General features: G+C 50.9%; 1 protein-coding gene across 3 annotated transcripts in view; it reads left to right on the forward strand.

Moving 5' to 3' along the window:
• S1P (membrane-bound transcription factor site-1 protease) overlaps nucleotides 1-21,804 on the forward strand; it is a 181,533-nt gene that overhangs the window by 12,665 nt on the left and 147,064 nt on the right. For all 3 annotated transcript variants that reach the window (XR_006773386.2, XM_045749653.2, XM_069302196.1), the window contains exon 2: nucleotides 19,419-20,064. Coding sequence is in view for 2 of the 3 variants with exons in the window: in XM_045749653.2 (XP_045605609.1) it covers nucleotides 19,464-20,064 (601 nt within the window). In the remaining variant the exon portion in view is untranslated. The remainder of the gene's footprint in view (nucleotides 1-19,418; nucleotides 20,065-21,804) is intronic.

A 21,804-nucleotide genomic window follows, 5' to 3' on the forward strand; every position in this document is an offset into this window, starting at 1 on the left:
GGCTGCCTCGGGTAGACTGACTCAACTCCCATCACAGCAGTCCCAGGTCGACTCTGTAAGCAGACACGTCATCAATAACTGGGACACACTAAGGCACCTCACAGGCTCAGACACAAACGCCCACCTATCCACTCCATAGATGGCGCTGGTGTCTGAGCACCACCTCACCAGAGGTCAGCAGCGGCTGTGTTATGAGCTGCACAGGACTGGAAACTGGCCCTTGTGGCCGGTATTCGCCGTCCGCACCAGGTGTCGTCGTCGTTTGGCGGGGGGGTTTGGGAGCTGACCCACAGATGGCGCGGTCGTTACTGCTCCGTGCTCGGACGCTGGATCCGGGTTCGTAACATACATGTGTCAGTAATGTGTCCACAATAAATGTTTATTGTTGCAACATTACTTATTAAAAATTCACTAAAATTACAATATGTACAGTTTTACACACTATTTACACAGCAACACACTGTATTACACACTCAGTACTTCGGAAGTGAGTATTAATCAACGAAGTAGTCCATGGCACACAGCGCGTCTTCGCTCTTGTTGCACCAGGTACAGATAGGTTTTCGCATATTGTTTCTTCGTTCTGTGTGCTTGCAAATAACGCACTCCCGTACACCCTTGGCTTTAGTACTTGTAGGTGGTATGTAGCCAAGCTTGTAAAGCATAAGGTAGTCTTGAAAAGATTATAGGAAAAGATCAATTTGTAAGGTAGTCTTGAAAAGATCGCTTTGTAAGAGCCCACACAGGAAGAGATTCAACCACCCTCGAAGAGTGTCCATCAATCTAAAAGAGATTCAGACATTCTGGAAGAGATTCAGCCAGCCTCAAAGAGTGTCAGTCAGTCTGGAAGAGATTCAGCTATTCTTGAAAATATCTATGGAAAACACCATCATGGAAGCCGCTAACACTGTTCATCTATCCTACTTGTATCAGATGCATCATCACTGAATGCAGAAAACAATTCATCTATGTATCATCTATATAAATTGGAGATGGCATAGGTGGGCAAGGGTGGCTCCCAGAGCTACAACTGGATACGCTCGCTGTATCGTCCTCATTGGTGCTGTATCACTTGCATCCGACCTTTGTGTTAGGTCTTTATTGCGCCTAGCTTCACCAATATCATGACCCTTATGTTCTTCAAACAATAAGGTTGGAATTTCACCGACAGCACGCGATCTTTCAACACCGCATCAGACAGGTGTTTGGGAGCCAGAGGTGCGTGTGCCACCCATGGTTGTTCATTCAATACTAACCCAGCCAGCAGCCCTAGGGCATTCTGGGATTTTTTTCCAAGATGGGTGCCTCTCACTGGAGGTCCTAAGAGTCCATTTCGTACACAACCAACCACGAACACATTTTGAATCGGTATGAAAAAATCAAAAAGAGTTTTCTCGGTTGGCGCAGTCCAGTGGTTAAGCATTTCCATTATTTTCTGGGGGGAGCCCCGTCGGCTCCCCGGAGCTATCCCAGGCTGATATGCTAATGTCAGACTTTGGCATCAGTCATGTGTATGGAGTTCTTAGGCCTACCGGGGACCACGGCCAGAACCGGGCCCCCTCAGAGAGGCAAGGGGAGCAATGGCCTATAGAAGCCCCCGTGTAGTTGGAAGCATTCTATGTCTGCCATCGACCGGAACAGGCACCCAGAAAGGTAAGCGCCCCAAAACAAACCCCTATTCTGGTTAAAATTGCTACCTAATACCGAACTAGTGGATAGAACTCCCCAACCGAAAACAAGCAAATTAGTGTGACGTCACACACTGCCGCGCCGCTGTCTGCGCAGCTCCCCCCTCCCCGGGAGGGGGAAGGGGGAGCCCCAGACCCCCCGCGCCGGCTACCCACACCTCAGTTCTTGAGGCTGATGCTATAGGCGATGGTCGTGTGCTCTGGCTCCGGTGTCGCTACTGCACTGTGCTTTGAGTGTGGTGTTAGTTTTGTGGGTGCGAGAGCCAGGAGTTATCTTCAGTACTCGGGCTGCATGCGCCTAGGGCTGCCTTCCCTAGGTGCCCTGTAAGTACTGCCCTTGGGGCTTGGGGCCACCTTCCACAGGCTCCTCGGGGTCTGCCTCTGCTGGTCCGTTTTACCTTTCGGTTTTTCGGCCGCCTGTTGGGCTCTTGGGTGTTCTGTTCTCCCTTGTTACCGGCAGGTAAGAGGCAGTTTGCACTGGTAGGGGCGCAGGGTGCTGCTCAGCTTGTAATTCCCGACATCGCGGCCGGCTCTCTTCCTTGGGGTTCGCTGTCCTCTTGCGGGGTTTTGTTTTTCTTTTTGTTTTTGCCTGGTGGGGGGTTCTGTCATTTTATTCAGTTTGTTTTTGCCCTTCCACTGTTCTCCTCGGTGGCGCCCCCTGCTAGGTCCCCGTGAGTGTACACGTCCCTGGGGTTCAGCTTTAGAAGTTTGCTTGGTAGTTTTGGGCGCCGGTTTGCAGCACCCTGCCTGGGACTACCTGAGCGCGAGTCCTCTTAAAGTAAACGCTCAGGACCCTGGGAATCCCCTAGGGGGCGCGTGGGTCCGATGGATGTGACCCCGGAGTCCCCACTCGCTGTGTGCGAGTTTGAGGGTTGCTCGGTCCCCTTGTCTCAGGGTGACCCTCATTGTTTTTGCCTCTGCCACGCTGCCTGTTGGGTCGGTGATACTTTCGACCCTGAGTCCTGTGAGTGTTGCTGCTTGCTTGTGACTCAATTTACCCAATCCTCTGATGATTCTATTCGGGTACAGGCGGCACGTGCGTTGCAGTCTAGGTTTCGTCTGTTGCAACGCGCTCGGTTGGTTGCTTCCCCGGATGCCCCGGGGCTGCCCCGCTTTGCTTTTCGAGACCCGGACTTGGGGGTGGGGGTCGCTTCGATCCTGGTTCAGTCCGCACCTCCTCGTCCTTCCCCTTCTGTTCGTTCTGGTCCCCCGCCCCTGCTTCCGGCCCCGAAGCGTCTGAGGGTTTCGGGGTCGGAGCAGGGGTTACTTGATCTCGAGACTCGGGCAGCTTCGGGGGTTGCCCCTTCCGGGGGGGCGGCAGAGGCATTCGAGTCTTGTCTCCCGGCCGAAGCTTCAGGGTCTGACCAGTGGGCCCCCCTTCCTCCAGCTTTTCCGGCTGCTCCGTCCTTGTCTTGTGGGGTCGGGGCTTGGGGAGAGGACTCGGCCTCGGGTCCTGTGGTGACGGACCTCGAGGCTGGGGAGGGGCTGACTTGGGGGCCTTGGGCCCCGCTGGACCCCGCCTGGGTTTTTCTTCCCACTGAGCGGGGCTTATTGTTACAAGGAGTGGGGTTTTCTTTCCCCCCCTCTGCGTACGAGTTGGATTTGGTGTCGGCCCCTCCCCGGGTACGGTTCCGTGTTCCCCCGGGTACGTCGGTTCCGTCCTTCCGGAGGTTTTCGGCTTATCGCATCCAACCTGGTGTGGTGCGAGCGGCTTTTGCAGCTTACCTCCTGCGTGACCCGGATTATGCCTCGGAAATGGATCCGTCCACGTTCAGGTTTGGGACTTCGTTCCCTTTCTGGCTCCGTTACGAGGTTCCGGAGTCATCCTGGCTAGCAGACTGCCCCTTGTTTGGTCTGGATTCCTGGCATTCCTTCTGTCGTTCCCGCACGCTGGAGTGGCGGGAAGCTTCCACGGTGCTTCAGGTTTTCCTGGGGGGTGACCTTGAGTACCTGAATGAGTGCTTGTTTGCCCCTGCCCTTCCCCGCGATGTGGGCGTTATTCAGCTCCATGTGCAGGTTCCCTCCCTTTCGGCGGCGCTCGTGGCGGAGGACTTGCGCGCTCGGGGCCTTTTGTGTTCGGCCTTGCGGTTCTTTTCCCTCCTGGAGCTGTCTTCGGATTGGCTCGTGGAGGATGTGGGGACGCTTGGGTCCGTCCCGGGGTCCGGCACCTTGTCCTCGGCTGCGCGTTCGTCGGCTGCCTTGTTGAAGCTGTTCACGCCGATTTTGCGGGATGCGGTTTCCCTGTTCTATGCTTCCCGTCTCGCGTGTCGGCAGGCGGTGCTGGGTTCCTCCGTGGAATCTGCTTGGGCTCTGGCTCTTAGGCGTTCTTCACCTTTTTGTCCTCTCCTGTTTGGGGAGTCGGCCGTGGCGCAGTTTATTCAGGCTGCGTCGGCGGCTTGTCGTCCGATGTCGGACTTGTTGGTTTTCCGGGGGTCCCGGGGTGGGTCTTCCCGGAAAGGTCGTGCCAGGGCTCGGGGTTCCTCTCGTCGTGGTAGGCCTCTGGTGTCAGGTTTGGGGTTGGCTCCTCCTGCGGACCCTCCCTCGTCTGGTCGGCGCGGTGTTCGCGCTGTGCGGGGTTCTGGGTCTCGTAAGGGTCGCCGGCCCTTTCGCGGTTTGCCCCTTTGACGGGGCGATGGGGGGGCGGCTTGCGCTGTTCGCCCGCGCCTGGTCCCACGATTCGTGGGCCTTTCGGGTCGTGTCTCGCGGCCTGCGGTGGCGTTGGGTGGCCCCTCCCCCCTTTGGGGGGTCGGGGCTGGCGGGGCAGGCTTCTTCCCCTGCGCTCTGTCGAGTCGTCTTGGAGTGGGTACGCTTGGGCGTCGTCGAAACGACGTCGTCCCTCAGATGGGTTTCCCGTCTGTTTCCGGTTCCGAAACGGGACTGCGCGGACCTGCGGTTCATTTCTGGACTTGTCCCGTCTGAACCCCTGGGTTCATTGCCCCTCCTTTCGGATGACTACGCTGTCTCAGGTTCGGCTCCTTTTGGAGCCGGGTGCTTGGATGGTGTCCCTGGACCTCCGGGACGCTTATTGGCATGTCCCGATTCATCCGCGGTTCAGGGACTGGCTCGGTTTTGTAGTGGGGCGTCTGTGTTACCGCTTTCGTTGTCTCCCGTTCGGGTTGAACCTGGCACCTCGCGTGTTCACACGCCTTACACGGGTTGTGGTGGCTCGTTTGCGTCTCCTAGGTGTTCGGGTGTTGGCCTACCTCGACGACTGGCTGGTTTGGGCTCCCAGCCAGTCAGCTTGCTTGCTAGCCAGGGATTTGGTTCTTTCCCAGCTCGCCGGGTTCGGGTTCTTGGTGAACTGGAGGAAGTCCCATCTGGTTCCCTCTCAGGTTCGGACTTGGCTGGGTCTCGTGTGGGACTCTCGGACCGCCTCCTTGTCTCTCCCTCCGGAGTCTCTCCTGCGGCTGCGGTCCCGCCTTCGTCTGTTTCTGGAGGGCCCTCGGGTCACCCGGCGGTTGCTCGAGGGGCTGTGCGGGAGCCTGAACTTCGCGATGGTGGTCTACCCGCCGGGTCGGGTTTGGCTTCGACGGCTGTTCTGGTTCCTTCGGGGTTCCCCCTTCCGCCTCTCTCGCGATCGCAGAGTTCGACCCCCGGGGGACTTGCGTCGGTTGCTGCGTCACCGGCTTCCTCTTCGGGTTTTTCGGGGTTCAGTGCCTTGGCGCCTACCCGAGCCCTCGCTCGATGTGTACACGGATGCGTCGTCTCTCGGCTGGGGTTTTGTGACCAGTGCTCACCAGGCCGGCCAGGGGCGTTGGGATCCGTCCTTCCGTCGAGCTCACAGTACGGTGCGGGAGTTCGCGGCAGTGTGGTTTGCTCTGGGGAGGATTCGGGTGGCCCGCGGATCGACGATTCGGCTCCATTCGGACTGCTCTCCGGTGGTTCATTGCCTGAACCGCGGGGGTTCGATGCGGTCCTTGTCTCTTTGGGGTTGGTCGCTTCGGGTGACTCGTCTGCTGAGTTCTCGGGGTTTGGCTCTCCTGGCGGTTCACGTACGGGGCGTGTCCAACGTCTTGGCCGACGCCCTGTCTCGCTTCGTTCCCCTCTCCACGGAGTGGACGGTCGACGACGAGTCCTTCCGTTGGCTTTGCCAGACGTTCGGGCGCCCCGAGGTGGACCTCTTCGCGTCGGCATGGTCGCGGCGTCTTCCCGTTTATGCGGCGCCCTTCCCCGATTGCGAGGCCGTCGGGGTCGATGCCTTTCGGCTCGACTGGTCGAGGTGGGGGTTCCTGTACCTCTTTCCCCCAGTTCGGCTGTTGCTCCAGGTCCTGACTCGCTTAGAGACTTACCGGGGGAGAGTTGTCCTTCTGGCCCCTTGGTGGCCGGCCCAGCCTTGGTTTCAGGCGCTGGTTGCTCGGTGTCCGAACCCGAGGGTTTTCCCGCGGCTCCGCCTCTTTCAGCAGATCGGGCCGGTACGTCACGTAGCTGGTTCGATCTTCTCCTCGAGTTTTCGCGTATGGTTTTTTTGACTCGAGTCTATCATCATCTCTATGGTGATCAGGTGGCCTCCTTGTTGGTGTCCCACCTGAGGGCTTCTTCTCGGCGGCAGTATGAAGTTTCCTGGCGGTCCTTCCGTTTCTTTTTGCGTCTTCGTCGTGTTAGCTCCTTGTCTGTTCGGGTGGTCTTGTCCTTCCTCTCGTGGTTGTTTCAGGACCGTCATCTTATGCCTAACACTGTCGCTTCGTATCGTGCGGCGCTGGCGGAGCCGCTTCAGCTTGCTTTCGGTATCGATGTTACGTCTGCGCCGTTTCGCAAGCTGTCTCGTGCATTGTTTCACCTCCGGCCTGCTCATGCGTCGCCTGAGCCGTCCTGGTCTTTGGACAGAGTGCTCTCTTTCCTTTCATCTCCTCGTTTCGTTGTGGCCCCTTCGGTCCAGGATTGTTTTTCCAAGGCACTTTTCTTGTTGGCTTTGGCCTCTGGGGGTCGGGTAGGGGAGCTTCATGCTCTCCTCCGGCGCAGGGGTTTCTGCTCTTTTGGTCGTGGTGATAGTTTTGTTCGTTTGCAGCCGTCTCCTTCTTTTCTGGCGAAGAATGAGACTGCTGCGTTCCGGAGGGGTCCATGGGTGGTTGATGCTTGGTTGGTCAGGCCGGGGGTGCATCATGTTTTGTGTCCGGTTGCGGCGCTTCGCCGTTATTTGCGCGCCACAGCTTCTGTGTCCGGGGACGCGCTGTGGGTTGATCCGGTTTCCCTTCTTCCCTGTTCGCGGGTTCGGGTCTCTCAGGTCGTCCGCAGGGTTATTAGGTCTAGCCAGCCTGCGGTCTATCCCCGTGCCCATGACGTTCGTAAGTTCGCGGCTCTTGCTGCCGTCTTTGGGAATATGTCTTGGTCTGATATTCGGGCGCGGGGATTTTGGCGGTCGAACAGGGTCCTGGCTGCTCGTTACCTTGTGAATGTCCCTGGCCCTCGTCGGGCCTGTGTTGCTTTGGGTCGGCGGTTGCAGCCAGTTGTCTCGGCTTCGAGTTGAGGGGTGAGCGACGACCGCCTCCCGGGTAAGTCCCTCTTTTTCTGTCTGTGGGTAGTTAGCTCCGGGGAGCCGACGGGGCTCCCCCCAGAAAACCAGCGTTGAATGTAATGAAACGCCATTTTCTGGGTGAGTCCCGGAGGCTCCCCGGCATCCCTCCCTCCCTCCGGTCGGCAGTTTTTCGCGTTTTTGACATCCAGCCTCAAGAACTGAGGTGTGGGTAGCTGGCGCGGGGGGTCTGGGGCTCCCCCTTCCCCCTCCCGGGGAGGGGGGAGCTGCGCAGACAGCGGCGCGGCAGTGTGTGACGTCACACTAATTTGCTTGTTTTCGGTTGGGGAGTTCTATCCACTAGTTCGGTATTAGGTAGCAATTTTAACCAGAATAGGGGTTTGTTTTGGGGCGCTTACCTTTCTGGGTGCCTGTTCCGGTCGATGGCAGACATAGAATGCTTCCAACTACACGGGGGCTTCTATAGGCCATTGCTCCCCTTGCCTCTCTGAGGGGGCCCGGTTCTGGCCGTGGTCCCCGGTAGGCCTAAGAACTCCATACACATGACTGATGCCAAAGTCTGACATTAGCATATCAGCCTGGGATAGCTCCGGGGAGCCTCCAGGACTCACCCAGAAAATGGCGTTTCATTACATTCAACGCTGGTTTTTTCCTTCTTTCATAGTGTTGTCTGCGTTCTCTTATTACGTTAGATCTTTTTCTGGCTTTCCAAGCAGTGTTTGCCTTAGTGGTGTCCTCTGCAGTGTCATTGTGTGTGGTGGCTAGGTATCCTCAAGAGTACCGGGGCTGCATGCGCTTAGGGGCATCCTTCCCTAAGCGCCCTGTGAGTACTACCCTCGTGTATTAGGGTTCTCCTTCCTGGTGCATTCGGGAACCAATTCCGTAGAGGTTTTTGCTGCTTGGCACTTATCCTGCCCTAGGGGCCAGCTGGGGTTTTGTGGCCCTTGTTTGGCCTTGGAGTAGGGTTTAGTATGGTGTTGGTTGAGGCATCAAGGTGTTGTGCAGCTTGCCTACCTATGCGGCGACCGGTTCCTGTTTCCTCTGGGGACATACTTTGTAGAGTTTTCCTTTTGTGTTTGTTTTCCTTGCCTGGTAGGGGTCTGCCTGGTGTAGCTATAGTTCCACTTGTATTGGTGGTCCTCTGCTAAGCCTCCGTGATTGTACACATTGCAGGGGTTTCAGAGTTTTGATCTCTCCCTCTTGTTAGTTTTGGATCTTAACCTGTTAGCAAAACCTTGCCCGGGCATCCCATAGCAGTCAGTCTATGGGCCCTGGAAAACCCTGTCAGGGCTAGGTGGACCTATGGATGCGTCTTCCGAGTTCCAGCCCGTCTTGTGCTGGTTTGATTGTTGCTGTGTGCCCTTGTCTCTGGGGTGACTGTTACTATCTTTTCCTCTGTCATGCTGTCTGTTGCACCTTTGACCCAGAGTCTTGCAAGTCGTGTTCTCTGCTTGTTCTTCAGTACTATTCTGATGACATTACAGTTAACACTTTCCGGCCCCCTTCGATGGTAAAAAAAAAAAGCGGTATGTGCGCGCGGCGTTTTTGCTGCGTAAGCGTAAAAACAAAAATGTGTATACTCTTTTCACTCTCCTTACCTTAGTTCTTGAGCTACGTATTTCATTTTGGTACCAACGTGTTTGCAATAAAATTCTCTAGAAGAACATCAGTAAAAAAAGTCACGAAACGTATAGGGATACCAGCACCAAATAAATAACTACGAAGATAACTCGCCGTGAGCGCCCAACAGCAACAAAAGGTTTTTACTCTTGGGATTGTTATCACCTCCACACTTGTCCTACAGCGTTAATTTTGGTATCAATGGACTCGCAATGAAATTCCCAACATGGTGATATGAATATAAGTGTAGAATAATGATTGCGGCCCGCTCGCAAGAGTGTGGGAAGTGGTGAAATTGTTACCCGGTATCGGTGACGGGACGACGCACGGCGCTTTGAAAGTTTATACTTATTTCATTCTCATGACATTATTATTCTATGTACGTCATTCATTTTTGTGTCAATGTGTTCGCAATAGAATGTTCTATGAGCCCGTAGGTAAAAAAGATCAACAAAGCGTAAGATAGAATAGCGCCAAATATAAAACAACGCAGGAACATATCAGTGAGCGTCAAACACACACGAAATGTTTTTACTTTTGTTATGTTTGTCAAGTTTATACTTGTTGCACACAGTTATTTTTGGTTGTACATTGATCGGAATAAAATTCCCTAAACAGACATATGCATATAATACGTGATATGGGGGAAAGCATTACCAGTATAAACGGCCAAAGTCACCCACCTGCAACCCGTTTGGGACATAATACCATTTGATCGAAGTGGTCCACACCTTTCATGAACTTATTGTACCATGCAGCCTAGTGGTGAGAAAGAGAGCCTCATGACGCGCAGTTTGAAACAAACCCAAAGTAAATCGGATAAAAATTGAATTTTATACAAATATTTTAAAAGAGGACATAAATTTATGTCCACCATGAGGGAGCGGTTGGCGAAACAGGACTCCGGGAGGAGTCCTGATCCTGCGAAAGTGTCAAGTACAGGCAGCATGCGCATTGCATGCTTGGTTTAGGTTGTTGCAATGCGCTAGGTTAATTTCCCACCCAGATGCCCGCAGCTGCCCCGCTTCGGTTATAGGGACCTGGAGCTGGTGGCGTTAATTGCTTCGACTTTGGATCAGTCCGCGCTCCCTGGTTCTTTCCCTGTTGTTCATCCTGCACCTTTTCCACTGCTTCTGGCTCCCAAATGTCTGAGGGGTTGGGGCAAGGTTTAGTTGGTAATGAGACTTGGGCAGGTTCAGGGGCTGCCCTGTTCGGATTGGGGATGGAGACATTCGAGCCGGTTCCTCCAGCAGGCCCCCTTCTTTTCGGCCTTTCACTTGGAACCGAACTCTTTTGAGTTAGGTTCTTCTTCCCCATATTGGGTGTGTTTGGAGGTTCTGGAGTCTTTCTGGCTGGCAGACTGCCCATTCTTTTTATTGGGGGTGTGGCATGGGTTCTGTCGGACCCCTCACACTTGAGTAGCGAGACACTTCTACAGCTCTGCAGGTTTACCTGAGGGGTGAGTTTGAGCACCTGAATACGTGCTTGTTCACCCCTGTGCTTTCTCGGGATGTTAGCCTTGTACAGCTGCATGTGCAGGTTCTTACCCTTTCGGCATCCCTGGTTGCTGAGAATTTGCGCGCCAGTGGGCATTTGGCTTCAGTCTTGCCGTTCTTTTCTTTTCTTGAGCTGTCTTTGGCCTGGCCTGAGGAGGATGTGGAGGCGTTGAGTGCTGGGCCTTTGTCGGGTGTGCTGGCCTCAGCGGCTTGGGCGTTGGCCGCGCTATTGAAGCTGTTTGCACTTATCCTGAAGGAAGCAGTGTCTCTGTTCTTGATTCTCATCTCGCATGCCATCAAGCTGTGCTTGCTCTCTCTTTGGAATCCGCTTGGGCTCTGGATTTTAGGTTTTTGCCACTGTTTTGTCCATTGATGCTTGCAGGGGCTGCTGTCGTGCAGTTTCTGCAGGCGGCTTCATCTAGTTGTCGTCCTATGTCAGACTTGTTGGTTCTCTGGGGTGACCATTCTCGGCCTTCTCAGTAGGGTTGTGCCAGGGCTTGGGGTTCTGCTGGTTGGGGTGTGCCATTGGTGCCAGCTTCTAAGCTGGTGTTGTCTGGTCGGCTTCTTGTAAGGGGCATCAGCCCTCTCATGGTTTGTTCCGTTGATGGGGTAATGGGGGGAAGGTTCGCTTTGTTTGCTCATGCTTGGTCCCACACTTCGTGGGCATTTCAAGTCATGTTATCAGGCCTGTGGTGGCATTGGGCTGCGTCTCCTATTTTGGGGGTTTGGGGCTGGCGAGGCAGGCTTCTTCCCCCTGCACTTCATCGGGTCATTTCAGCGTGGGTGCACTTGAGCGTGGTCGAAAAGACCACATCCCTCAGGTGGGTTTCCTGTCTGTTTCCAGTGCCGAAACGGAACTGTGCATATCTGCGGTTCATTTTAGATTTGTTCCGTCTGAAGCCCTGGGTTCAGGTGACCACTCTGTCTCAGGTCCAGCTTCTTTTGGAGCCGGGTGCCTGGATGGTGTCCCTGGTCCTCAAGGACGCTTCTTGGCACGTTCTTATTCATCTGGGGTTTAGGGACTGGCTGGGTTTCGTGGTCGGGCATCTAACTTACCGCTTTTGTTGCCTTCCTTTTGGCTTGAATCTGGCACCTCGCATATTCACACACCTTACCCGGGTCGTGGTGGCCTGTCTGCGTCCGCTAGGGGTTTGGGTTGTGGCCTACCTCAACGATTGGCTGGTGTGGGCTCCCAGTCGGTCTGCTTGTTTGCTCGCCAGGGGCGTGGTTCTATGCCAGCTTGCCGGGTTCGGGTTCCTGGTGAACTGGCGGAAGTCCCATCTGGTTCTGTGCCAGGTTTGGACTTTGCTGGGTCTTGTTTGGGACCCTCGGACCTTTTCCACGTCTCTCCCTCTGGAGGCATTGCTGCGGCTGTGGTCCCTGCCTGCAACTGTTTCTGGGGACGGGGGCCCGGGTCATTTGGCGGTTGCTCAAGTAGTTGTGTGGGAGTCTGAACTTCGCTGTGCTGGTCTACCTGCTGGATCGGGTTTAGCTTCGGCGTCTGTTATGGCGGTGGGGTCTGTTTTTCCATTGGGCTCACAGTGTAACAGGACTGCAATCTACCATTGTAATAACCCTCTCTCTCTCTCTACTGTTTCCTTCTTCCCTCTTCACTCAATACCCCAGCTTAACACTGTTACAGTTCAGTATGACCCCCCCTCACTGAACTGCCAAGAATATAAGCTGAATATGAAATGAGGAGGACACAACAAGAATAGGGGGTTATTAATTTATAACTAATAATTAACAACTCATTAGACACTGCCACCACCTTCCCGATATACATACCTGAATGTGTCTATCACCGATCCCCCAGGAAGGCAAGGAATCGGTAATCATGGAACTCCCGGGCAATAGGAACTTCAGTAATAAATCTTGAGAATGAGTTTGTTTAATTTACTTTGCTTATTTAGGTCCAAGGGCAACTTTAATATCCATTAAATGGAGGAGTGCAGGAGATTTTCCAAATGCCGCACATATATATACTATATATAGAAACTGCTCCACATTAGTTATCTCTGTCCCTTTTGTTATTAAACAATCAAAACCAATTAATACTTTATTTTATTTAACACATATATTGAAATCAAATGAACATATACCCTACTCTATTATCCCTAAAAGGCAAAGTGGATATCTATCGAGGACATGAATACTCAAGTGCACAATACCTTAAAACCACACTTAGGCAAAGATGTCGATGGCTGCCTTCAGCCCCTTTGATGCCGGACCGAGTTCCTATCCCCCATACACTCCCAGAACACACTACTGAAATTTTGTTTTACCAGCTTACCGGTGGAATGATTACTCCTCCCACCATCTAATACAGCCCCAGGGCTCCACCCCTTATTTTTTTGGCTATGGCCAACCATTTAAAGCTAGGCCTGAGGTCTGGCTCTCTATGGCCAATAAGGACTTGGCACTTATCTACCGCCAATCACCTTCCATGATCTGCGGTGGAAGGATACATGAAATTCTTGAAGATTGAGTCAGCTCTCCAGCTATTGGAAGGGGACAAGGCGCCTCTATAGTGGACCACCCGAGCCTAGTGCACCTCCAAGCAATGTTTACAAAACTGATAATTTATGTTCAACCCTGTCTCCTCCACGATAAAAGGTAGGGACATTTGACTCGCCTGGTATGGGGGAGGAACCAGTGAGAGGGGGAGAGAGGGAATGAGAGGTGGATGGAGAGGGAATCTTGAGTGGGGAGAATTGAGTGGGGAAGCATAGGCACCAAGAGGGACAGCTAGCAAGACCACCCTCAGGTCAACCTCTTGGTCCTTGACAAATGGGCTAAGGGGGGGGGGGAGATTGGGAGGAAAGGAGAGAATCGGCCGTTACAACTCACAATCAGCCGTTACAACAGCACAGTGTGTTGGTGGTTGGACTGTTATCCAGTAGCTCATTTCCTGAACTGTCCAGTTTCTCTTCGATTCTCCCTTCGGTTCTTGCCTCTTTGGGGATGGTCGCTTTGAGTGGTTCGTCTGCTGGCTTCTCGGGGTTTGACTCTCCATGCTGTTCATATCCGGGATGTGTCCAACATTCTGGCGGACGGCCTGTCTCGGTTCATTCCCCTATCCACGGAATGGACGGTTGATGCCGACTCCTTCAGTTGGCTCTGCTGGACGTATGAACTCCCAAAAGTGGACCCTTTTGCATCGGCGTGGTCTCGGCTTCTCCCAATATATGTGGCGCCCTTCCCCGACTGCGTGGTTTTCGCTTTGGACGCCTTTCGGCAGGACTGGTCAAGGTGGGATTACTTATACCTCTTCCCTCTAGTCCAGCTGTTGCTTCGGGTTCTGGTTCAGTTGGAGTCTTAGCACTGGAGAGTAGTCCTCATGGCCCCTTGGTGGCTGACCCAGCCTTGGTTTCAAGCGCTGCTTGCTTGGTGTCCGAATCTGGGGCATTCTCAGTGGCTCCGCCTCTTCCAGCAGGTTGGACCGGTCCGGTACACTGCTGGTTTGGTCTTCTCCTCCGCTCTTCTCTTCTTGTCATTTTGATGCGGGTTTATCACCATTTGTATAGTGATCAGGTGGCTTCATTGATGGTGTCCCACCTGAGAACTTCATCTTGGCAACAGTATGAAGTTTCCTGGCATTCTTTCTACCATTTTCTCTCTCTTTGTAGGTTGTCTTCTATTTCTGATCAGGTTGTCTTGTCCTTTCTGTCTTGGCTTTTTCAGGACCGTCATTTGATGCCAAATACTGTCGCCTCGTATAGTGTGGCGTTGGCGGAGCCGCTCCAGCTTGCATTCGGGGTGGATGTTACTTCTACCCTGTTCTGTAAGCTTTCTCATGCTTTGTTTCACCTCCGGCCTGCTCATGCGCTGCCTTAGCCATCCTGGTTCTTGGACAGGGTGCTCTCCTATCTTTCTTCTCTATGGTTCGTGGTGGCTCCTTCGGTTCAAGATTGTTTTTCCAAAGCACTGTTTCTGTTGGCTTTAGCCTCTGCGGGTCAGTTTGGTGAGCTTCATGCTCTCCTCCGGCACAGGGGTTTCTGTTCCTTTCGACCTGGTAGTCGGTTTGTTTGGTTGCAGCCTTCTCCTTCTTTTCTGGAGAAGAATGAGACGGGTGCTTTCAGGAGGGGTCCATGGGTCATTGATGCTTTGGTTGGTCAGGCCAGGGGTGCATGATGTCTTGTGTCTGGTTGCCGCTCTTCACCGTTACCTGCATGCTTCGGCTTCTGTGGCCGGGGATTCGCTTTGGGTTGATCCAGTTTCCCTCGTTCTGATATTTTTCCCTTGAACCAGTGATTCATATCTGCATCACTGGTTCCAGATTTTCCTTTCACACATTTCACTGCCTCTGTTATGTAGTAGCCAGTCAGAACCAGTTACTTACTTTCACAAAAAGTCAGTCAAGCATTCACAGTTGTGGTAGCAAGCAGTTGGGTATTTCCAGTCACAAGAAGTTAGTCAGGCAAGCATTCACAGGCAGTCATAACCAAAGGCAGTCAGGTAAGCATTCACAGGCAGTCATAACCAAAGGCAGTCAGGCAAGCATTCACAGGCAGTCAAGCATTCACAGTTGTGATAGAAACTGGTTAGGCATTTATGGTCAGTCAGGCATTTATAATCAATCGGGCATTTACAGTCATTCAGGCATTCACAGTCAATCAGCCACTAACAGTCAAGCAGGCTTTCACACTCAAAACTAATCAGTTAGTAAACAATAAGAGTTTAATGTCGTGCGCTCAGGCAATCTACCTCCCGATCCAGCAGCTGGTAGCAAGGAAGCTTACCGTATTAATACCGTCCAGATATGGCTGGGAAGGTACAGGTGGGGGGGGGGGGGGGGAAGGTCCAGTGGGGGGATGGAAGTAGCAGGTAGGGCCAGGTATGGGTCTTAGGGAGTGACCGAGGGTGACCAGCTCCTGTGTTAGACCACCGCCTGTCTGCCCACTGCTACCCTCCCAACCACTTGGCCGCCTGTCCTACTACTCACCTACCCACCCACTGTCTTCTGAGCTCCTGCCACCCTCCTCCTTAGTCTACCATCTGCCACCTGCTCGTGCTGCTGCATACACTGACACGTGCCCGACCACTGCTACCCACCCATCCACCCACTTTATCGCCTGCTCTGTTACTCATCCATCCACTCACTCTACCACATGCTCACCCATTCGCCCTCCATATGTTCTTCCCTTACATGATTCTAGTTCTGGTGTTTCTAAAAGATTTTCTTCCCCATTGCCACCCCCCACCCCCACCAGTCTCCTCCTCCCACTCGCCTGCCATCCATCTAGTCCCCCCTTCACCATCCAACCTTCCAGTCCCATCCTCCATCCATCCAGTCCCCCCCCCCCACCATCCCCACCAGTACCATCATCCATCCATACAGTCCCCCCATTGTAATGGTATATGCACACCATAGCCCCTTCCCCTTCCCCCTTTCCCCCTTCCCCCTTTCTCTTCTCCTTCCTCTTCCTCTTCCCTTCCCTCACTTGCCTTCCCTCCCTTTGGGTCATCCCTGTCTCATGTCACGGTCTAACCCTCGGGGTCATAAACAGCTTGAAGCCACTTGCTCCCCTCTCTCTCCTGTCCTCCTGTCCAGTGACAAATTGAAAATAGTACCCCAGGGCTAATAAACTTGTGATCTCAAGTTACACGTGGGTGCCCAGCCAGGAAAGTCGTTGGTGTCTTCTCAGTTTTTGGAGTTTTCTGTCAAGAGGAATTGACCCTTATGGTCAAGCCTGATCCGGATTGGTTAAAGACATGTAGGCCTGGGGAGGCGGGGCCTCACTGGGTAGTGCCTGCCCATGCCATTGGCCCGGTTTCTAGATCACCTAGTCATGTTTAAATCCATTGGCCCGGTTTCTAGATCACCTAGTCATGTTTAAATCCATTGGCCATAGGCTTGTGATAGGCGGAGTTAATTTGGGCCTAAGAACTAGGGGGTGGAGCCTGTCCCACTGGTAAGCGTTTTTAATAAAGAAATGTTAGTGTGTCTTGGGACCTTGACTGAGGTACAGGTCAAAGGACCTGCGGGCAGCCAATCAACATCCTTTGGCAAGCTGCAGTATTGAAGGTAGATGTGCACTTTGAATTGTGTAACATTGGTAGTACATGACAGTGTCTCATAGGATATTTTCTATTTAGAGTAGGCTATATTTCAATTTTGATTTAAATATACTGGTTCAAATAATAAAATAATTTTAATTGTTTTTATTTTGTGTTTAGTTATCCATTCCCTTTGATTAATGACTGTGTTATTCATTCTTGTGATTTCCAATTGCTGTGTTAGAAATTCCCCCGTGTCCTCCATCTTATGAATAGTAAAATCGTTCTAGGATCTCCCGTTCAGTTCAGTAAGATTACAGTATTAATCCATGAAGATTCATTGACTTACCCTTTGAGTTCCCTGATTATTGAGTCCCTTCCTTCCTGGGGACCAATAATTTTAGACACATTTATGTTTGGAAGGTGGTGGCAGTGTTTAATGTTTTTATTTTATAATTAGTAACAAATTAATAACCCCTATCCTTGTTATGTCCTCCTCATTTAATATTCAGTTTATATTCGTGGCCGTCCAGTGAGGGGTCATACTGGACTGTAACAGTGTTAAGCTGGAGTATTGAGTGAAGAGAGAGACGATCACAGAGTACAGAGAATGATTACAATGGTCAATGATTACAATGGATGGTGTAATAACCATCATCCATCCAGTCCCTCCATCCATCCATCCAGTCCCCTCCACCATCCATCCAGTCCCCCCACAATCCATCCATCCAGTCTCTACCTTCATCCATCCGGTCCCCCACCATTCAAACAATCCTCCACCATCCATCCATTCATTCTCCTCTCCCACCATCCATCCAGTCCCTCTGTCCATTCATCCAGTCCTCCCATCCATCCAGTTCCCCCACTATCCAATCCATCTATCCAGTTCCCTGGATGGATCGACATCTTATGCTGAATACTGTCACCTCTTATCGTGCAGTACTGGCGGAGCTGTTCCATCTTGCATTTGGGGTGGATGTCACTTCGGCTCTGTTCCGTAAGCTTTCTCATGCGTTTTTCCACCTCCTGCCTGCTCATGCGGCGTCTGAGCTGTCCTGGTCTTTGGACCAGGTGCTCTCTTTTCTCCTTGGTTTGTTGTGGCCCCTACGGGCCAAGATTGTTTTCAAAAGGCTTTGTTTCTGTTGGCTTTGGCCTCTTAGGGATCTGGTTGGTGAGCTTCATACTCATCTCCGACCCAGGAATTTCTGCCCTTTCAGTCGTGGTGGACGTTTAGTGCATTTGCAGTTGCCTCCTTTTCTGGTGAAGTACGAGATTGTGGGCTTCTGGAGGGTTCCGTGGGTTATTGATGCTTGGTTGGTCAGGCTGGGGGTGCATCATGTTTTGTGTCTGATTGCCGCTTTACCCCATTATCTGCATGCCTCGTCTTCTGTGTATGGGGGCATGCTTTGGGTTGACCCGGTTTTTCTCGTTTCCTGTTCAGGGCTCGGGTCTCTCAGGTCGTCCGCAGGGTTATTAAGTCTAGCCAGTCTGCGGTCTACCCTTGCACCTATGATGTTCATCAGTTTGCAGCTTTGGCTGCTGTGTTTGGCAATACCTGTATGTCTTGGGCGAATATTCAGGCACGGGGATTTTGGAGATTGAACAGGGGGCCTGGCCGTTCCCTGTTAATGTGCCGGGACCTCTGCCAGGACCTCTGCCGGGACAAGACCTCTGTGGTCTTGTCCCCTTGGGTCGGCGGTTGCAGCCAGTTGTCTCGTCTTCATCATGAGTGGTGCGGTGTTCCGCCTCCTGGGGCAAGTCCCTCTTTCTGCTCTTTGGGTAGTTAGCTAAAGGGAGCTTTTCTCCCCACAGAAAACCAGTGTGGAATGTAATGAAACGGCATTTTCTGTGTTGAGCCATGGAAGCTCCCTGGCACCCTCCCTTCCCCCAGTCTGCGGGCTTTGTTTCCGTTTTCAGCCTCCAAACTGATGGTTCAGCTGCCAGCTCAGTGGGCTGAGACCCCCCCTTTTCCCAGGGGGAGAGGGGGGGGGTCAGCGCAAACGAGCAGCGCGCAGTGTGTTGCTTGTTAGCTTGTTTTCTTTGGGAGATTTCTAGCCTCTGTTTGGTCTCGGGTTGCAATTTTTCTACCAGGAGGGGTCTGTTTTGGAGTGTCTACCTTTCTGGGTGCTCAATCCCAGTTGATGGCAGACATGAATACTCTCATACATGAGTTTCATGGGCCATTGTTCCCTGTACCTCTCTGAGGGGACCATGTTCTGGCTAGTTGTCCCTGGTAGGCTTTACAACTCCATATGCCTGAAGGCCCATACTAATATTAGCAATAATATCAGTCCAATAATTTATGTTTAAAAGGCTAAATATCAAAGAAAGATCAATCTGAAATATATCATTCTAAAGTTGACTTGGGCCCCCCTTGAATTGGCCCAAGTCTTGAAACCTTGACTTGGTTTCTGTAATTACAGTGCAATACTATACTGGTATGTACAAACTAAAGTTGTGATTGTTTAAAAAATTAGTTCGCTTTAGTTTTTTTAGGTGGCCGAGTATATTGGCTGAGAATAGTAACAGAATCTGGATTTGATACAGTTAAACAGTATTTTATGTAGATTTGTGTGTGGTGCATGGTACAATAATAGTATTTATATAAATATAGTTGGGTATTTCTAGAAAGACTTTAAATACTGTAAGTAAGTCTGTGTGTGTTGAGCTTTGATGATGTTTATTCTGATAAATGACCACATTCTGTATAAGGACTGAATTTTTTAATTGGCCTGATAAGTCCAAATTCATGGTCTCTAAATAAATGGATCATCAGGGTTTACAATGTTATGTAAATACTATGAGATTTGTAAAACTAGGATTTGTAAAACTGTGCAGATTAAAACTGTACTGTTTTAATCTGCACAGCATACGCTTTATATGACAGTTACTTGTGCCATGTAAATATAGTTTTTTAACATTGCTGAAATATTTGTACTGTACTTTTGTTGACTCTTACACTGTATACAGTAATTAAATTTTCCCTAACTATATTTCGATACAGTATCTTTTCCGTATAATTGATATAATGAAACCACCAATTGTACTTATACCTTAGAATCACTGAAATTCCTATTCATGTACAATTGCAACAAATTAAGTAATCAGTACCATATAATTGATTTTGCATATTTTTTTTTACAGGTGAAAAACTAATATTTAAGTGATTTGGAATAGCCTTATCACAAAATGAAGCCAAACTTTCGGTGGAAGGAGAGTGGTGGCAGGAAAACAGCTTCACCCAAGAGCAACTCCTCCACATCAGAACAACTAAGAACTGTACAAACCATTGCAGCAGAAAGAATAACAGAAGATACTGAATCGGATAACTTCCTAATACAATTACAATATGCATCGAGAGAAAGCTCAGAACAAAAGAAAAGTCAAATGTGTTCATGTAGTTCAAAAGTAGTGAATTCTAGAACTAGAAATGAAAGCTATTGGTGGACTCATAAGTGGAGGGTGAAGTGGAGGCATGACTGGAGGATTAGCTTAGGGTTATTGTTAGTCTTGTGTGTGTTAAGTAGAGTAACTCACGGAGCACTTGATACTACCTCCATCAACAGTGGTGACACCCATGACAGTGAAGACAATATAATGTTTGTAGCAAGAAGACTCAGTAGTGTGACTCAGGCTGATTACATAAATGATGTAGATCACGAGCCTGTAGTGAAAGATAGTGTAAAGGATAATTCGGATAAGCTAAGCAATAGACCAACACGAGAACCATGTGGCAGAAGTCGAGGCCAGCAAGTGAAAATCCAGTATTCTTCTAGCATTGTGGAAAATGGTAAATATATATTAACATTTTAATGCATCAGTATGCTTAGTAACAATTAAATAATGAAAGGTATGCCTGTATGATAAAGAAGCTGTCGTGTAAATGCTGGCTGTTTATCTCTACCTTGAGGCTACCTTGAGGTGCTTCCGGGGCTTAGTGTCCCCGCGGCCCGGTCGTCGACCAGGCCTCCTGGTTGCTGGACTGATCAACCAGGCTGTTAGACGCGGCTGCTCGCAGCCTGACGTATGAGTCACAGCCTGGTTGATCAGGTATCATTATATTACATATCATTATAATCACAGTCCTCTGTGATTATATAGAGGACAGTCCTTTCTGGGGGGAGCTCCTGGTGGCTTCCTGAAGCTGAGATGGCTCCCAACTACTAGATTATATCAGCTGAGGAGTTCTGTTTGGCCTACTGGGGTTCAGTGCCAGAACTTGGCACCCCCTCACAGAGGTCAGGTGATACTCTGCCCCCCACACTGGGAAAGCATCCAGGGAAAAGTCAGTGAACCAATACAGAGGACTGCTGGATTAAAAGTGACTGAAGCTTCAAAACCTTCAAACGAACTCCCCCAACAGTGTAAACAAATGATTGAATCTCTTGAAACAAGAGTGCAGTCGTTCACCAGTCGTGCACCACCCCTCCTGCTACTTGAGGGAGGGGGCTCACATTGTCTGCTGGCTAATGCCATCAGTTCTGTCGCTGATACAGATTGGAAACAATGTTTCCATTGTCTTTTGTAGGGTTCCTGGGGTCGTCTGCCAGCTGTGGCTGGTCCCAGTACATTTCAGCCAAATGCCAGCCTTACTAGGACTTCATTCTGTTGCCTTTTGGTTGTGCATTGTTTGTGTTGTGTGGACTTGGCTCTTAGTGCACTTGTAGCTGCATGTGCTCAGAGCTATTTTTCCTGTGTGTTCCATTGCCCTGGTAGTTTTTTTCTCTGGTACATTTGGGAGCTTTCTCTGTTAGAGGTCTATCCCACTTGAGAGGACACTCAGCCTGGGTGAATCAAGAGTCTCATTGCTCCTCTGTCTATGTCCCAGATCAGGAGTGAGCATTGGCTCTTTGGGGTGCACTGGTGGTTTGTGCACTTGTACTCATGGCACTTTGAGGTCGGCCTTCAGAGCTGTACTCGCCTACTTGTGCTTGGAGGGCGAGGGTTGAGTTTCGGCTCTTTGCTCCCACCTTTCAACTGTCAATCAAGCGGTGTACAGATTCTTGAGCCAATTGGGTTCTATTATATCTACATTTGACACTAAAAATAGTTTTTTCTAATGTCTCTATGGCTCATTTGCATACTTAATTTCCACCTGTGTTCCCTAGTACATGTGCCCCCTGTGTTAAACTGTCTTTATCTACTCTATCAATTTCTCTGAGAATCTTGTGTATGTAGTGATCATGTCTTCCCTAACTCTTCTGTCTTCCATTGACATGATGGTTAGTTCTCGTAGTCTCTCCTAGTAGCTCATACCCATCAGCTTGAGTACTAGCTGTACTCGCCTAGTTGTACTCACCTAGTTGTGCTTGCAGGGGTTATGCTTTGGCTCTTTGGTCCCACCTCTCAACTGTCAATCAACTGGTGTACAGATTCTTGAGCCTACGTATTGGGCTCTATCAAATCTGCATTTGAAACTGTGTATGGAATCTGCCTCCACCACATCACTGAATAACGTATTCCATTTGTTAACTACTCTGACACTAAAAAAATTCTTTCCAATGTTTCTGTGATTCATTTGGATTCTAAG

This window comes from Procambarus clarkii, chromosome 47 (genome assembly GCF_040958095.1).
Source record: "Procambarus clarkii isolate CNS0578487 chromosome 47, FALCON_Pclarkii_2.0, whole genome shotgun sequence".
Classification (NCBI taxonomy): domain Eukaryota; kingdom Metazoa; phylum Arthropoda; class Malacostraca; order Decapoda; family Cambaridae; genus Procambarus; species Procambarus clarkii.